We start from the raw sequence: 12,473 nt of genomic DNA, 5'->3' as shown, positions 1-12,473 counted from the left end.
GGGAAGCCCCAAGAGTCATTCCTTTGAAAAAGTCAGTCTGGAACTTATATTGCTGTAGTACTAGTCTTGTTTTAGTTTATCCTTAAATTGCTGTGTTCCTTTCTGGGGAATCATGTTTACCTTCCATGTAGATCCTACACATGTGATGGGCCTGTACCCAGACCTGCTACCCACAGACTACAGGAAGCAGCTACAGTATCCTAACCCGCTGCCTGTGCTTTCTGGGGCTGAGTTGGAGAAGGCTCACTTAGCTCTGATTGACTACCTGACACAGGTAGGTATATACAGAAGTATATGGAAGAGTTTACCTGGAAGTTCCAGTACCTGCTTCTCTATGGCAGGGAACTGGTGGCCTTTTATAATGCCACAGGTATTCCATAAATGAACACTATCGAAGTCTGGGGGGGCACATTTTTTTCTGCTTCATCTCCCTGCTTAACAATAGTATTGAGCTCTTTTTTGCCAAATCCTGATACCAGGAAACACATTCAGTTCATGATAAATTCACACTAAGCTATTATAGGAACTAAAAAGAAAAGTTTGGTTGATAGAAAAGAATACATTTTTTAAAACAAACTTTTTGGGAACATATATACTTTTGGAAAAAATACCTGCTCTATGCAGCAAACTTGGAAAACACAGAAAAGTATAAAACAAAAATAAAAATCACCTATAGCTCTACCACCCAGAGAAAATTAACTAACATTTTAGTGTTGTCCTTCCAGACTTTTATTTGTACTTGTGAATAATTTTTGTTTATTTATATATTGGTTTACTTATTACAAATGGATATCAAGCTATATATTGTTTTATAGCTTACTTTTAAAACATTTAGCCACATATTAGGAAAGTCCTTCCCTGTCATTAAATATTCTTCTATAACATGTTTTTTTTAGGGGGAGTATTTAGACTTAAATTATTTTCAATTTACTGTTATGGGCAGATAAGTGAAATTTTCATGTCAGCACTAAAACTAATGTCTCCATTGAAGCCTCTGAACCCTACATTTCTGTGCAGAAGGTTACTATTTATTTCCTGTGCACCCACTCAGAGTCAGAGAACTTATTAAATTTTTTCCCAGAAGTGTTCTGCTGACCTTTGTAAGGGGTCCTCTGGATGGGCATGAGAAGTATTGCTAGGAAAATTGTAAGCCAGCTTGCCATCACCTGCTTCTGGGTCAGTGGGTGTCCCACAGGTCCGGTCAGGCATCCATTGCCTTGGCACTTCCTTGACATTGGGCTCCAGGGGTGGCTGGCAGCCTTCAAGGAGCACAGAAACTTGCCTCTGTCTGCATACTGCACACCCCATGAGCCAAGTGAAAAAAAGGTTCCCGGGGCAGAAAGTCTCCCAAGCGTGTGGCATCACAGAAGACCCTCTATTTTCAACATCTTAGCTTTAGGGGACTCCAAGCATACCTTTTTCCCTGGCCTTCTCCACTGAGCTTGGAATGTATGGAGGTAACTGACATGAGCATTGTGCCAGAGAGTTGGTAGAACAAATAAGACCATGGGCGTGCCAGATGCAAAATAGTACAAACTGGATGATTCCGTTTATAGGAAGTTTGAGAACAGGGGACAAGTAGTCTCTAGTGATAGAAATCAGATCAGTGGGGGTAGAGGGTGGGTGAGATTCTTTGGGAAGAGCACAAGGGAACTTTCAGGGGTAACAGAAATGTTTTGTTCCTTGATTGGGGTGGTGGTTACATGCATGTATATATCTGTCAAAACGCATCTGATAGTATACTTTTTAAGGGGTACATTTTATTGTATATAACTTATACCTCAATAAAGTTGATTTAAAAAAGGAAAGGAACGCTGGCTTTGGAATCAGACCCTAATTTGAAATCTGCCTCTGCCACTTAGGAGGTATCTAATATCTGTGCCTTAGGTTCTTCACTTATAACATGGGGCTAATATTACCTGCATCTGTTGTAGGTTTACAATAGGATAATATGTAAAGTGCTTGGCATAGTGCCTGGTCTGTAGTAAATACTCAGTAGATAATTGTCACTGTGTCTGGTGATTTGGTGGTCATCTATTTTGATCCCTGATAAAAATTGAATGCTAATGTGGGATCAGGGTGGGTAGGTGTGAGCTGATTTAGACGTATTTGGAATTGCCTAGTAGCTCGGGTGATAAAGAAAGATTTAATCCTGGCCTTGACCCTGCATTTTTGGCCTTGGCAGAAACGAAGCCAATTGGTCAAGAAGCTGAATGACTCTGATCACCAGTCCAGCACCTCCCCACTCATGGAAGGCACTCCTACCATCAAATCCAAGAAGAAGCTGCTGCAAATCATTGACACCACCCTGCTCAAGTGCTACCTCCATGTGAGTTCTCCAGCACTCGGGTCCCCACAGTCCCCTACTCTGGGGTCCCTGCCCCTGGTAAGAGTGAAGCCTTTGATGACAGGAACCAGCTACTCTTGGCCTGACGTCTGTGAGCTTCTTGGAATTGAGGGGATACGGCGAGATGTTGACCCAGAATCTTACAGTGGGCTGGTCTTCTCTGCTAAGATGGGGTTTAATGCTACGAGGTGAACAGGGACAGTATTCCCCCAAAGAAAATTTCCCCTTTCTTTACCCTCCCTCTCCCCAAAAACCCTTGAAACATGTTGTGTGAAAGAGCATAAATGCTTTACAAGGTACTACCTGTAGTCCTGGCAAAGGGTTGTTTGCTGTCTCTTGCTTGTCACACCCCTGGCATTTCAGCCTGAAGCAGGCCGGGGCTGGGGAAGGGGCAGGCTCCCCAGGAAGCAGCTTCTGCTGAAATCCTGCCTCCTCTGCAGACGAACGTGGCCCTGGTGGCCCCCTTGCTGCGCCTGGAGAACAACCACTGCCACATCGAAGAGAGCGAGCACGTGCTGAAGAAGGCTCACAAGTACAGCGAACTGATCATCCTGTACGAGAAGAAGGGGCTCCATGAGAAAGGTGACTGGAGGAGGGGTTTCTTTGGTTGGGAGGGTCTCTTGTATTTTGACTGAGGTGTTGTTAACCGAATTGGGTCCGGCTGCTCCCTGCTTGAAAATCAATACACGAGAGAGAGACAAATGTTGGTAAGAAAGGAAAGTTGCTTTTAATGAGAGTGCTGGCAGTCTGGGGAGATGGTGGACTCAGTGTGCCCCAAAAGCCCCCTCTGAAGATTCTGCTCGACCACGAAAGCTTTTAAAGGGAAAAAGGGAAGTAATCTCAGTTAATCATTGAGATAGGGGCCATCCCCCACTGTGTGCAGGCCTGTTGCCTTCTTGTGATTTTTCTTTAGATGCTATCTTGTTCACACAGTTTGTTCACAAGATTACTGAAGGGGAAGCTAGGGAGGAGATCTGGCCCTCTTTTACTTATTCTTCATTTCTACTTCTTTGATCTATGGAAAGAACCAACGAGTTAGGCAAAGTATTGTGTGATCACAAGATTTGAAAGGTGTGCTAGGGCTACAGACGAGCAGAGCATGTAGGTGCCTGGTTTAAGGTTGGTGACAAGACAAAGGGGCCTCCTGCAAAAACCTCTTTCCTGCCAAAAACTGCCTACAGTGTGATGACTCTCCAAGGAGATACGCCTTCTGGAAGGGGCTCATGACCTTATTCTTGGGCTTCGTGGCCAGCTCTGCAGGTGCTGGTGGACCAGTCCAAGAAAGCAAATTCCCCTCTGAAAGGCCATGAGAGGACAGTGCAGTACCTGCAACACCTGGGTAAGTCCAGCTTGTGGAAGGGGCGCGGGGAGAGGATGGTGAAGTGGACCTGACCTCTCTCCCTTTCTGATTCCAACTGGTCATTCCCCTCCCTCCCTCGTGTTCACCCAACTGGGTTCCTCTGGCTGGAGTGAAAGTCCCCCCGGTGATGGAACCATGACAGCTCCTTGGTGTGTAGCCAGCTCGGTAGGCCCAAGCAGCCCTGAGTGACTGGTGCTTGGACAGAGCTATCTTCTCTGGAAGATAAATCCTGGGCAACCTGGGCACCTGCCTTCCTGGTCCTATGGGCAGGGTGGGTGGGCTTCATCTGCTGACTTTTCCCTCTAGGCACAGAAAACCTGCATTTGATTTTTTCCTACTCAATGTGGGTGCTGAGAGACTTTCCAGAGGATGGGCTGAAGGTAGGTCACAGAGCCCCTTGGATTTATCTGGCACCACGGTTGGTCCTGATTCTACTTCAGATGGCAGTGGATGGAGGGGGAGGAAGGATTTATGCAGTTCTCTGGTGTTTCAAAGACTGGGAAACATGGAACAGCAATGGAGTGGAGTGGAAAGAGCCTGGTGCAGATGCCAGGAGACCTGCGACCTAGTCTGTCCCATAGTAACTGGCCACAGATGCCCTTCCCATACAGTGTCTGTCCACTTGACCCTACGCTTGTGTGCATGTGCGTTTCGAAGAATTGCCATCAGATGGTTCTGCAGCTAGAACTCGGGTTTTGTTCCAACAGATATTTACTGAGGACCTCCCAGAGGTGGAGTCTCTGCCACGAGACCGAGTGCTTGGCTTCTTAGTGGAGAATTTTAAGGGTCTGGCAATTCCATATCTGGTAAGGTATTTTTTGATCTGAACTAAAAAGCTTCAAACCCAGGATCCGGGACTGCATGAGTCAGTGATTAGCCAGTTCAGATTAGGGTTTGTGTCCCTTGGGGATTGGAAGGAATTGTAAGGAATGTAAGGAATGTAATATCCTCTGAAGACAGAGATCCCAGTAGACTAAGCTGGAGATGTCACTTTTTGATGCTACCTTCTAAAGATTTAAAGATGCTACCTTCTAAAGATGACGTACAGAGGGATAAAAGAGAAGGATGTTGGAGAAAAACATTTCAGAGCCACATTTGTACAGCCAGACTCAACTGTGACCTAAGGACAACAAATCAGTCCTAAGTACCAGAATGCAAATACTTAACCTTAATTACATGGGCTGATTTGGAGGATTATGAGACAGAGTTAATAAAGGAGCTTCGATTGGAAATCAAGACAATAATTCCTGATATTGCTGGGTTGTACTGTGAAATTTCCCAGTGGTTTTAGAAGAGCTATCCCTTGGTAATATTTGTGGCCTAATTAGGGGACGATCTGGATGGGACCTCTTGGGCCTTAAAAATGTGAGGGAGCCTGGGCGATGGGCTGTGTCACAGCACAGAGGGTACCAGGCAGACCTGTATCTTGCCTCAGGAACACGTCATCCACGTTTGGGAGGAGACGGGCTCTCGGTTCCACAACTGCCTGATCCAGCTGTACTGTGAGAAGGTGCAAGGTCTGATGAAGGAGTATCTCCTGTCCTTCCCTGCAGGTACCAGTTCTTGGAAAGCGGGGTGGCCCCAGGCCTTAGAGGAGAGCTGGACCTGAGGGTGCCGTGGGTGGTTTAGGGAAGCAGACCTTCTCTGTAGGCCTAGGTGGGCAGGAAGTGCCTCAGAGGAGCCAGGGCAGCTAAGTGACCCCGCAGGTGAGATTCAGGGGCTGGTGTCTGGATCTGGGCACCTCTTAGCTTCCCTGGGCGTCACCCCTGGTGGTGGGGAAGGAGCAGATCTGTCCGCAGAGTGACACCTGTGCTGATAAGAAACAGGTTTGTCAAGCAGAGTGCTTCTCTACGCAGCTTGCTTTTTTTTCTTACCTCAAGCTGATGTTTTGGGGCCATGTAGAGACCATAAGCTAAGAGAAGACCAACTGGAAACCACCATGGAGGCCCTTTCTGATTATTGAACCCCATCCCTCTCGTGTTTCTTAATGACCCCACATTGCTGCCCAACAGCATCCTTTCATGCTGAGCGTGGTTTTCCTTAAAGGCAAAGCTCCAGTCCCTGCTGGTGAGGAAGAGGGAGAGCTGGGAGAATACCGACGGAAGCTCCTTAAGTTCTTGGAAATTTCTAGCTACTATGACCCAGGCCGGCTCATCTGTGATTTTCCTTTTGATGGTGAGTGTCTGGCTTAGGTCCAGAGCCACTTTAGCAGAAGGTAATGCAAAAACGGATCTTTCCCTTTTACCAGTTCCCCAGCCCTCCAAAAGGTTGGGCCTGGGAAAAACCACATGTTTCAGGCCTGTGCTCTTGTTCTGTCCCCTCTGAAGGCTCACTTTTGTTTGAGAGGAGTCTCTTTTGGGTATGAACCACATGCTAATTTTTATTTATTTATTTATTTATTTTTGGCTGCGTTGAGGCTTCATTGCTGCACACAGGCTTTCTCTAGTTGCGGCGAGTGGGGGCTACTCTTCGTTGCAGTGCGCGGGCTTCTTATTGCGGTGGCTTCTCTTGTTGCGGAGCACGGGCTCTAGGCGCATGGGCTTCAGTAGTTGTGGCACGTGGGCTCAGTAGTTTTGGCTCGTGAGCTCAGTAGTTGTGGCTCACAGGCTCTAGAGCACAGGCTCAGTAGTTGTGGTGCACGGGCTTAGTTGCTCCGTGGCATGTGGGATATTCCCGGACCAGGGCTTGAACCCCTGTCCTCTGCTTTGGCAGGCGGATTCTTAACCACTGCGCCACTAGGGAAGCCCCACCACATACTAATTGATAGCCAGGTTGAAAGCTATTTCTTGCTTCAGTACATATTCTTGGCCAAGTTCACTGGTTAGCAGTTTTTATAATCTGGCATAATGTCTAATTATACATCAGACAGACGTGTGTCTGAAGAAAGACACACGTCTGTCTGATGTATAAGCTCCATGAGAGCAGAGACCAGGTGTCTGCTTACCTAGCTGAAGTGCCTGGTACATTGTAGGTGCTTATTATGCACTTGGCTGATCATCAAGTGTTGTTGCCCCATTTATAAGCAATCACAAAAAAGATGGGATAAAGTACCTCCTAAAATAGCTCCCTCCCCTCTTCCCTTTTAAAAATTTTAGTCATTTTCTCCTTGAAAAAATCCCAAGTAATACAAATATTTTTTCCCCTTTTATATTCCCCCAATATCCATTCCTCTAATAGCTTAGCCCCTGGCCTTGGGCTTGCCTAATGGGAATGATGGTTACTTATACACCTTTTTCCCCACAGGCCTCTTAGAAGAGCGTGCTCTCCTGCTGGGACGCATGGGGAAACACGAACAAGCTCTCTTCATCTACGTCCACATCCTGAAGGATACGAGAATGGCTGAAGAGTACGTTGACCCTGTCATCCCACATCACAAGGGTCTAAAAGAGGCCCCCCAGAGAGATGAGAGGCGTGAGAGGCTAAGAAAGCCACCCTTCCACCCTTCAGCAGGAGCGAGAATCACCTCGTGTGCTGGCTCCCGATTTTGCTGTTGTTAGGCTGCGCACGCAGGCAGCATCGATGCGCTGTCCCTAGACGTGGCCTTGTCTGACCACTTTCTCCCTTGCAGGTACTGCCACAAGCATTATGACCAAAATAAAGATGGCAACAAAGATGTAAGTAGTGACCCTGGCCCCAGGGAGCACGGGTGCATTGCCCTGTCCCTCTTAGCATAGCTAACCCCTCTGGTTTGGCCACAGGTGACCCTGGTAGGAATTGCTAAGATAAGGCAGGTCATGGGTCAATGTGCTGATTGGTTTTGCACGTGCGTGTTGAGGTAGAGGCAGGGTGACCACAATCTGGTTTGCCTGGGATGGTTCTGGCTTACATCTGTCGTCGTCCGTGTGATTATTCGTAGCACCCCTGCCCCTTTACTCTCGAAAGAATCCCGACTTGTGTAATAAATTTATGTGGTCAGCCTGTTGAGAAGGAACATCTGATGGTTCTGGTAAGGTGCACACGTGTGCTCTGTCTAGATTGCACATGGATCTGTCAATGTACGAAGACGTTTTTGGTGGCCATGACTGGGGGTAAGGGTGCTACTGGAACCTAGGCGGTAGAGGCCAGAGTTGCTGTTAAACAGTGCACAGCACAGACCCAGCAAAGAATTATTCGGCCCAGAATATTGAGTGCTGAGGCTGAGAAACGCTGTGGTACGGGTACCAGTAGGAGATGCAGCGTCTCATCTTGGGTAATCCTCATCTACTAATACGTGGCAGGGTCTCAGCCTTCAAAGCCAAAGGAAATGAGGGATGTCTTTGAGTCATTTTGTTAACAGTGTAATGCAAAACAAATACAAGGCATTTGATTTTTTTTCTCTCAGGGAGAACACAATCTTTAATTTTTGACATCTTCAGTTGACTGACTTTACAAAATTTTTTAAAAGGTGAAAAATGATGAGTTTTAAATGCTCCGTGACAGCTGTTCCTATAGACCAACCCTCTTGCCTTTAGGTGTGGTCACACTGGGGGTTCTGGGAGGGTTGCTGCCAGCCTGACGTGCGTGGCTTGTTGTGTATGAGACAGGTGTATCTGTCCCTGCTCCGGATGTACCTGTCCCCGCCCAGCGTTCACTGCCTGGGACCAATCAAGCTGGAACTGCTGGAGCCGCAAGCCAACCTCCAAGCCGCCTTGCAGGTCCTCGAGCTGCACCACGGCAAACTGGATACCACCAAGGTCAGGAGTTCTTCTCGGGGAGACGGAGGGCGCGTGTGGACAGCATGGAACGAGAAGAGGGGCCAGAGGAGGGACTGGGGTTCGAGGGCTCCGTGATGGCAGGCATTTCCTCAGTCTCACTCGTGTCCCACCTCACCCTAGTCCCTTCTCTCTTCCCGTCCCCAGGCCATCAACCTTCTGCCAGCGAACACTCAGATTAACGATATACGCATCTTTCTGGAAAAGGTCTTGGAAGAGAATGCACAAAAGAAACGGTTCAATCAAGTGCTCAAGAACCTTCTCCATGCAGAGTTCCTGAGGGTATGAGCCTTTCAGACCCGAGGGCAGGCGTGTACTTTTCAGTGTGAGACAGTTAACCACGTTCCCTGTAGATAAAGGCAGAGCTTTATGCTTTTGAACTCTAGTTCAAGCTGATCGGTAACCAACTGGGCATTTAAATGCAGGTGTTTCAATTAGGGGAGTCTCTGTGGGCTGGGAGATGAGACAGTGCCGGCCCTTCCTTCTGTTCTAAATACCTGCCGGACAGTGGGACTTCTCCCCCCGATCTCTCTGCTCCCAGGTCCAGGAAGAGAGGATTTTACACCAGCAGGTGAAGTGCATCATCACAGAGGAGAAGGTGTGCATGGTGTGTAAGAAGAAGATTGGGAACAGGTGAGCCTCATCCACAGCTATGCATTGTCGGCTCTGATGTGGGTCACACTCAGGATGGATTTAAATGCCCCTATGCCCCCTAACCAAAGAGGAAAGTGCAGCTGCAGACTATCTGGGCCGCTTTTAGTTCTTGAGCCTCCAGAGGGCAGGCCACGTTGTCTGATGGGGGTGTGGAGGGGGTTTGAGAATTTAAAGGCCTGAAATGTATGGCATGGAGCTCTTGACTCCTTGCCCATAAAGCCCTTCCCCTCTGGCAGCTAAACATTGTGATGTAGCCAGGGGGTGTGTGAGAGCTGTATGTGGGCAGGAAGTCCTTATCTTTTAAGGATACACCTCTGAAGGAAGAAAAAGGTCTTTCAACCTGCTGCCTCATGACTTGAGTAAAATCCTGAAGCAGCATTGTTCTGTTTTAAGGCATATACTCCAGTCAGTCCCCTTTCCTTCAAAGAAGAATGATTTGTCCTTTTTCTTATATGGCTGGAAGAATCCTTTTCTTTAGAAAGACTCGCTGTCCTTTGTTAAAATTAGCCCAAGGGACTTCCCTGGTGGCGCAGTGGGTAAGACTCCGCACTCCCAGTGCAGGGGGTCCAGGTTTGATCCCTGGTCAGGGAACTAGAGCCCACATGCATGCTGCAACTAAGAGTTCACATGCCGCAACTAAGGAGCCCACCTGCTGCAACTAAGACCTGGTGCAACCAAATAAATAAACAAATATTAAAAAAAAAAAAAATTAGCCCAAAACTTGTTCTGATGAGCAGTCGGCTCTCAGCCGCTGCTGAGCCAGGCTGGGGTACTGCCCCATCTGCCTGTTCTTGCACACTGATGACAGTAAGAAATATCCCCACACGCTCAAATGGCGTGGACCTCATCCTCTGTTCGGATATTTGACAGAGATGGTGGCTACGTAAATCCAGAGAAGCCAGGCTGCTCTTTGTGGTTAGGGTGGGCGGCTTCTGGGATGGCACCCGGTAAGGTGCCTTTTCCAGTAAAAAGTGGTCTTCTCTTAGAGGCAGTCCTCACTCCCAGGTCATTTTCCTTCCCTGCAGTGCGTTTGCAAGATACCCCAATGGGGTGGTCGTGCACTATTTCTGCTCCAAAGAGGTCAACCCGGCTGACACCTGAGCCCAGCAGGCCGAAGACTGAGCAGCGGACAGCTCGGCTATCCCAGAGGCGGGGAGAGCCCCGGCCTGGGGAATCGGGGGCTGCTGCCACCACCAGGAGTCTCCCCATGTGGACACTACTGGCTACCTTGTGCCCTGGAACATCTCTGAATCAGTGAGACATGTGTTCTGGCGTTGCCAGACTTTTAATAGAAAAAGCAATTAGTTACACCTTATATACCATTATGTTGCAGGCAATTCCGGAGAATTTTATACCTGCTTGGACAGGAGGAGATGGGGAAGGGCACCATCCTGTCTTTGCATTCCAATCACCTGAATAAGGAAACTGTCTCAAGTGTTTGCAACCCTGGGGTTGTTTATTCCAAGTTTTCTATGCAGGACTTCACAGGAGCCCTCAGCTCGGCTGCCTGAAGTCCTGGAGTACCAGAGCTCCTCTGGCTGCAAAGGCCAAATGGCCCGTCCTCTAGGTAATGCTGGTCACTTTGTAGTCGCTGACCCTGTGTCCCCCCACCAGTCTCCCCACGCGGCTCTTTATTTTTCAGTCTCCTTCACTTTCTACTTATTTTCTTCCTTTATCTCGCCCCCCACTGCTCCACCCAGGCTTTCTCTCCTATTTTCCTGACACCGGGAATAACTAGTATTTTAAACAAGGTAAAATGAGAAGCGAGAGGAAGTCCCAGTTTCTAGGAATACATTGCTCGATTGTCAGGTGTGTTGTAAATAGAGCCTCCCTGGACTGTCTGCACTATGCCTGGAAGCTTAGGAGAGCCTCATTCTCTGTGCCTCGGGCCGAGTGTGACGGTTGCTCTAAGGGTGGGCTGCCCTGGGTATGTGACCTCTTGGGAGGTGTCCGCAGAGGCTCCTGCTCCTGGTTCACCCACCAGCCGCCCAGGGCAGGTTGGTTTAGGCTTTCTGAGCAGAGTGCTTTGTGCTCGGGGCACCTTTCTCTTCCCAGCCAGTGTCATCCGCCTACCTTACACCTTGGCCTGGCCATTGTTCTCCAGCTTTGTTTTGCAGGGGTTGGAGGATGGCTCTGGGATATGGTAGGTAGGTGGATCTCTGCTGCACACAGGGAACGATGAGATCAGGAACTGACACTGACGTGATGCAGGGCGTGCTTGTGAGGTGCTCGGGGACAGCCGGGAGTTGGCCAAGCTGCTGGCGGCAGGAGTTTGTGACATAACTCACCGCCAGATCTGCTGAGCACTTGTTTGTATTCAGGGGAGACCCTGCCTCCCACGGGGCTCTAGAGCCCACAGGAGGGGTGCCTAGCCCTGCAGGCTGAGGACACAGGGACAGCGGCCCTGCATCCTGTCCTCCTGGGGATTTTGTAGATTCACCGTCTTGTTACCCCAGTGTTTCTAACAGTAATGAGGGCATGTGACAGCACCCGATACTGACACTGTTCTAGTGGCCTGTCCTTGACATGAGATCCTTTCTAAACCCCAGCACCGTGCTCTCTGGGGCCTGTGTTGTAGCCTGACTTGCTGGTGTAGATGAGGCTCCTCCCAGGCACGCTCTCTGCGGAGGGTCTGAAGGGACTGAGTGAGGGCCGTCAGCACCATTCACAGAGGCGGGGCCCTCTGCTCACGTTTGGGAGGCCGAGCAGCGCTTCACAAGATCCATGTCCCACTGGCCACGCCCCCGCTAGGATGCAGTGCTGCCCGGGGCCCTGTTTGCAGCGGCTTGGACCGAGCTTCCTCTGGGAGCAGCCGCAGAAACAGGCCCTGCCCTGCGCGCCCTGCCTTCCCCGCCTGCGGTGTGTGTATCTCCCTACCTGTGTGGCACACGTGTTTGAAGCAGTAGAATGAAGAATGTGTGTTTCCTTCCCTTCTGGAATACATAAACGACTCAGTTTTCCTGAACTCCGTTCTCCTTCCCTGGACTCTCTGCCCTCCGTGGAGAAGGCTGGAGATGAAAGCTCTGTAGTGAGGACAACGAAGATCTCTCATAATAAACATCATGAAGTAAGAAACCAAGCCTGTCTGGGTCTCTTTTTCCCCCTTTCCTGTGGGATTTGATGAAAATAATGATGAGATGTTAATAATCGAGAAGACTAATCCAATTAGTGACTGAGAAAAAAAGTCAGTATAACACTGCTGTCTTGATGTGTGCCGTCCAGTACAGCTAGTGTGTAGCTGATATTGACAGCACAGATACAGAACATTTCCAGCATCACAAAGTGCTAATAGACACTGCAACTCTAGCTGATCCAAACTACTTGCCCTTCGCTTCACATATTAGGGCCTCGTGCCTCTTCCTGCTGCTCATGATGACTGGGACAGGCAGGAAAGGTGTTGAATTGGTGGGATTAAGGGACC

At 48.9% G+C, this 12,473-nt stretch overlaps 1 protein-coding gene across 1 annotated transcript in view; it reads left to right on the top strand.

Annotated features, from left to right (window-relative positions):
- Positions 1–12,131, top strand: part of VPS39 (VPS39 subunit of HOPS complex) — a 50,185-nt gene extending 38,054 nt beyond the window's left edge. The window contains exons 12-25 of the mRNA XM_082453087.1: positions 132–274; positions 2,186–2,329; positions 2,788–2,929; positions 3,600–3,686; positions 4,014–4,087; positions 4,415–4,513; positions 5,143–5,260; positions 5,754–5,882; positions 6,951–7,053; positions 7,276–7,321; positions 8,231–8,380; positions 8,546–8,680; positions 8,940–9,031; positions 10,078–12,131. Of these exons, the coding sequence (XP_082309213.1) occupies positions 132–274; positions 2,186–2,329; positions 2,788–2,929; positions 3,600–3,686; positions 4,014–4,087; positions 4,415–4,513; positions 5,143–5,260; positions 5,754–5,882; positions 6,951–7,053; positions 7,276–7,321; positions 8,231–8,380; positions 8,546–8,680; positions 8,940–9,031; positions 10,078–10,153 (1,538 nt within the window). The 3' untranslated portion in view covers positions 10,154–12,131. The remainder of the gene's footprint in view (positions 1–131; positions 275–2,185; positions 2,330–2,787; positions 2,930–3,599; positions 3,687–4,013; positions 4,088–4,414; positions 4,514–5,142; positions 5,261–5,753; positions 5,883–6,950; positions 7,054–7,275; positions 7,322–8,230; positions 8,381–8,545; positions 8,681–8,939; positions 9,032–10,077) is intronic.
- Positions 12,132–12,473: the final 342 nt, after the last annotated feature.

The sequence above is a fragment of the Balaenoptera physalus genome (assembly GCF_965194825.1).
Source record: "Balaenoptera physalus genome assembly, chromosome: 2".
Lineage (NCBI taxonomy): Eukaryota > Metazoa > Chordata > Mammalia > Artiodactyla > Balaenopteridae > Balaenoptera > Balaenoptera physalus.
This window is presented reverse-complemented; position numbering and strand designations above follow the sequence as displayed.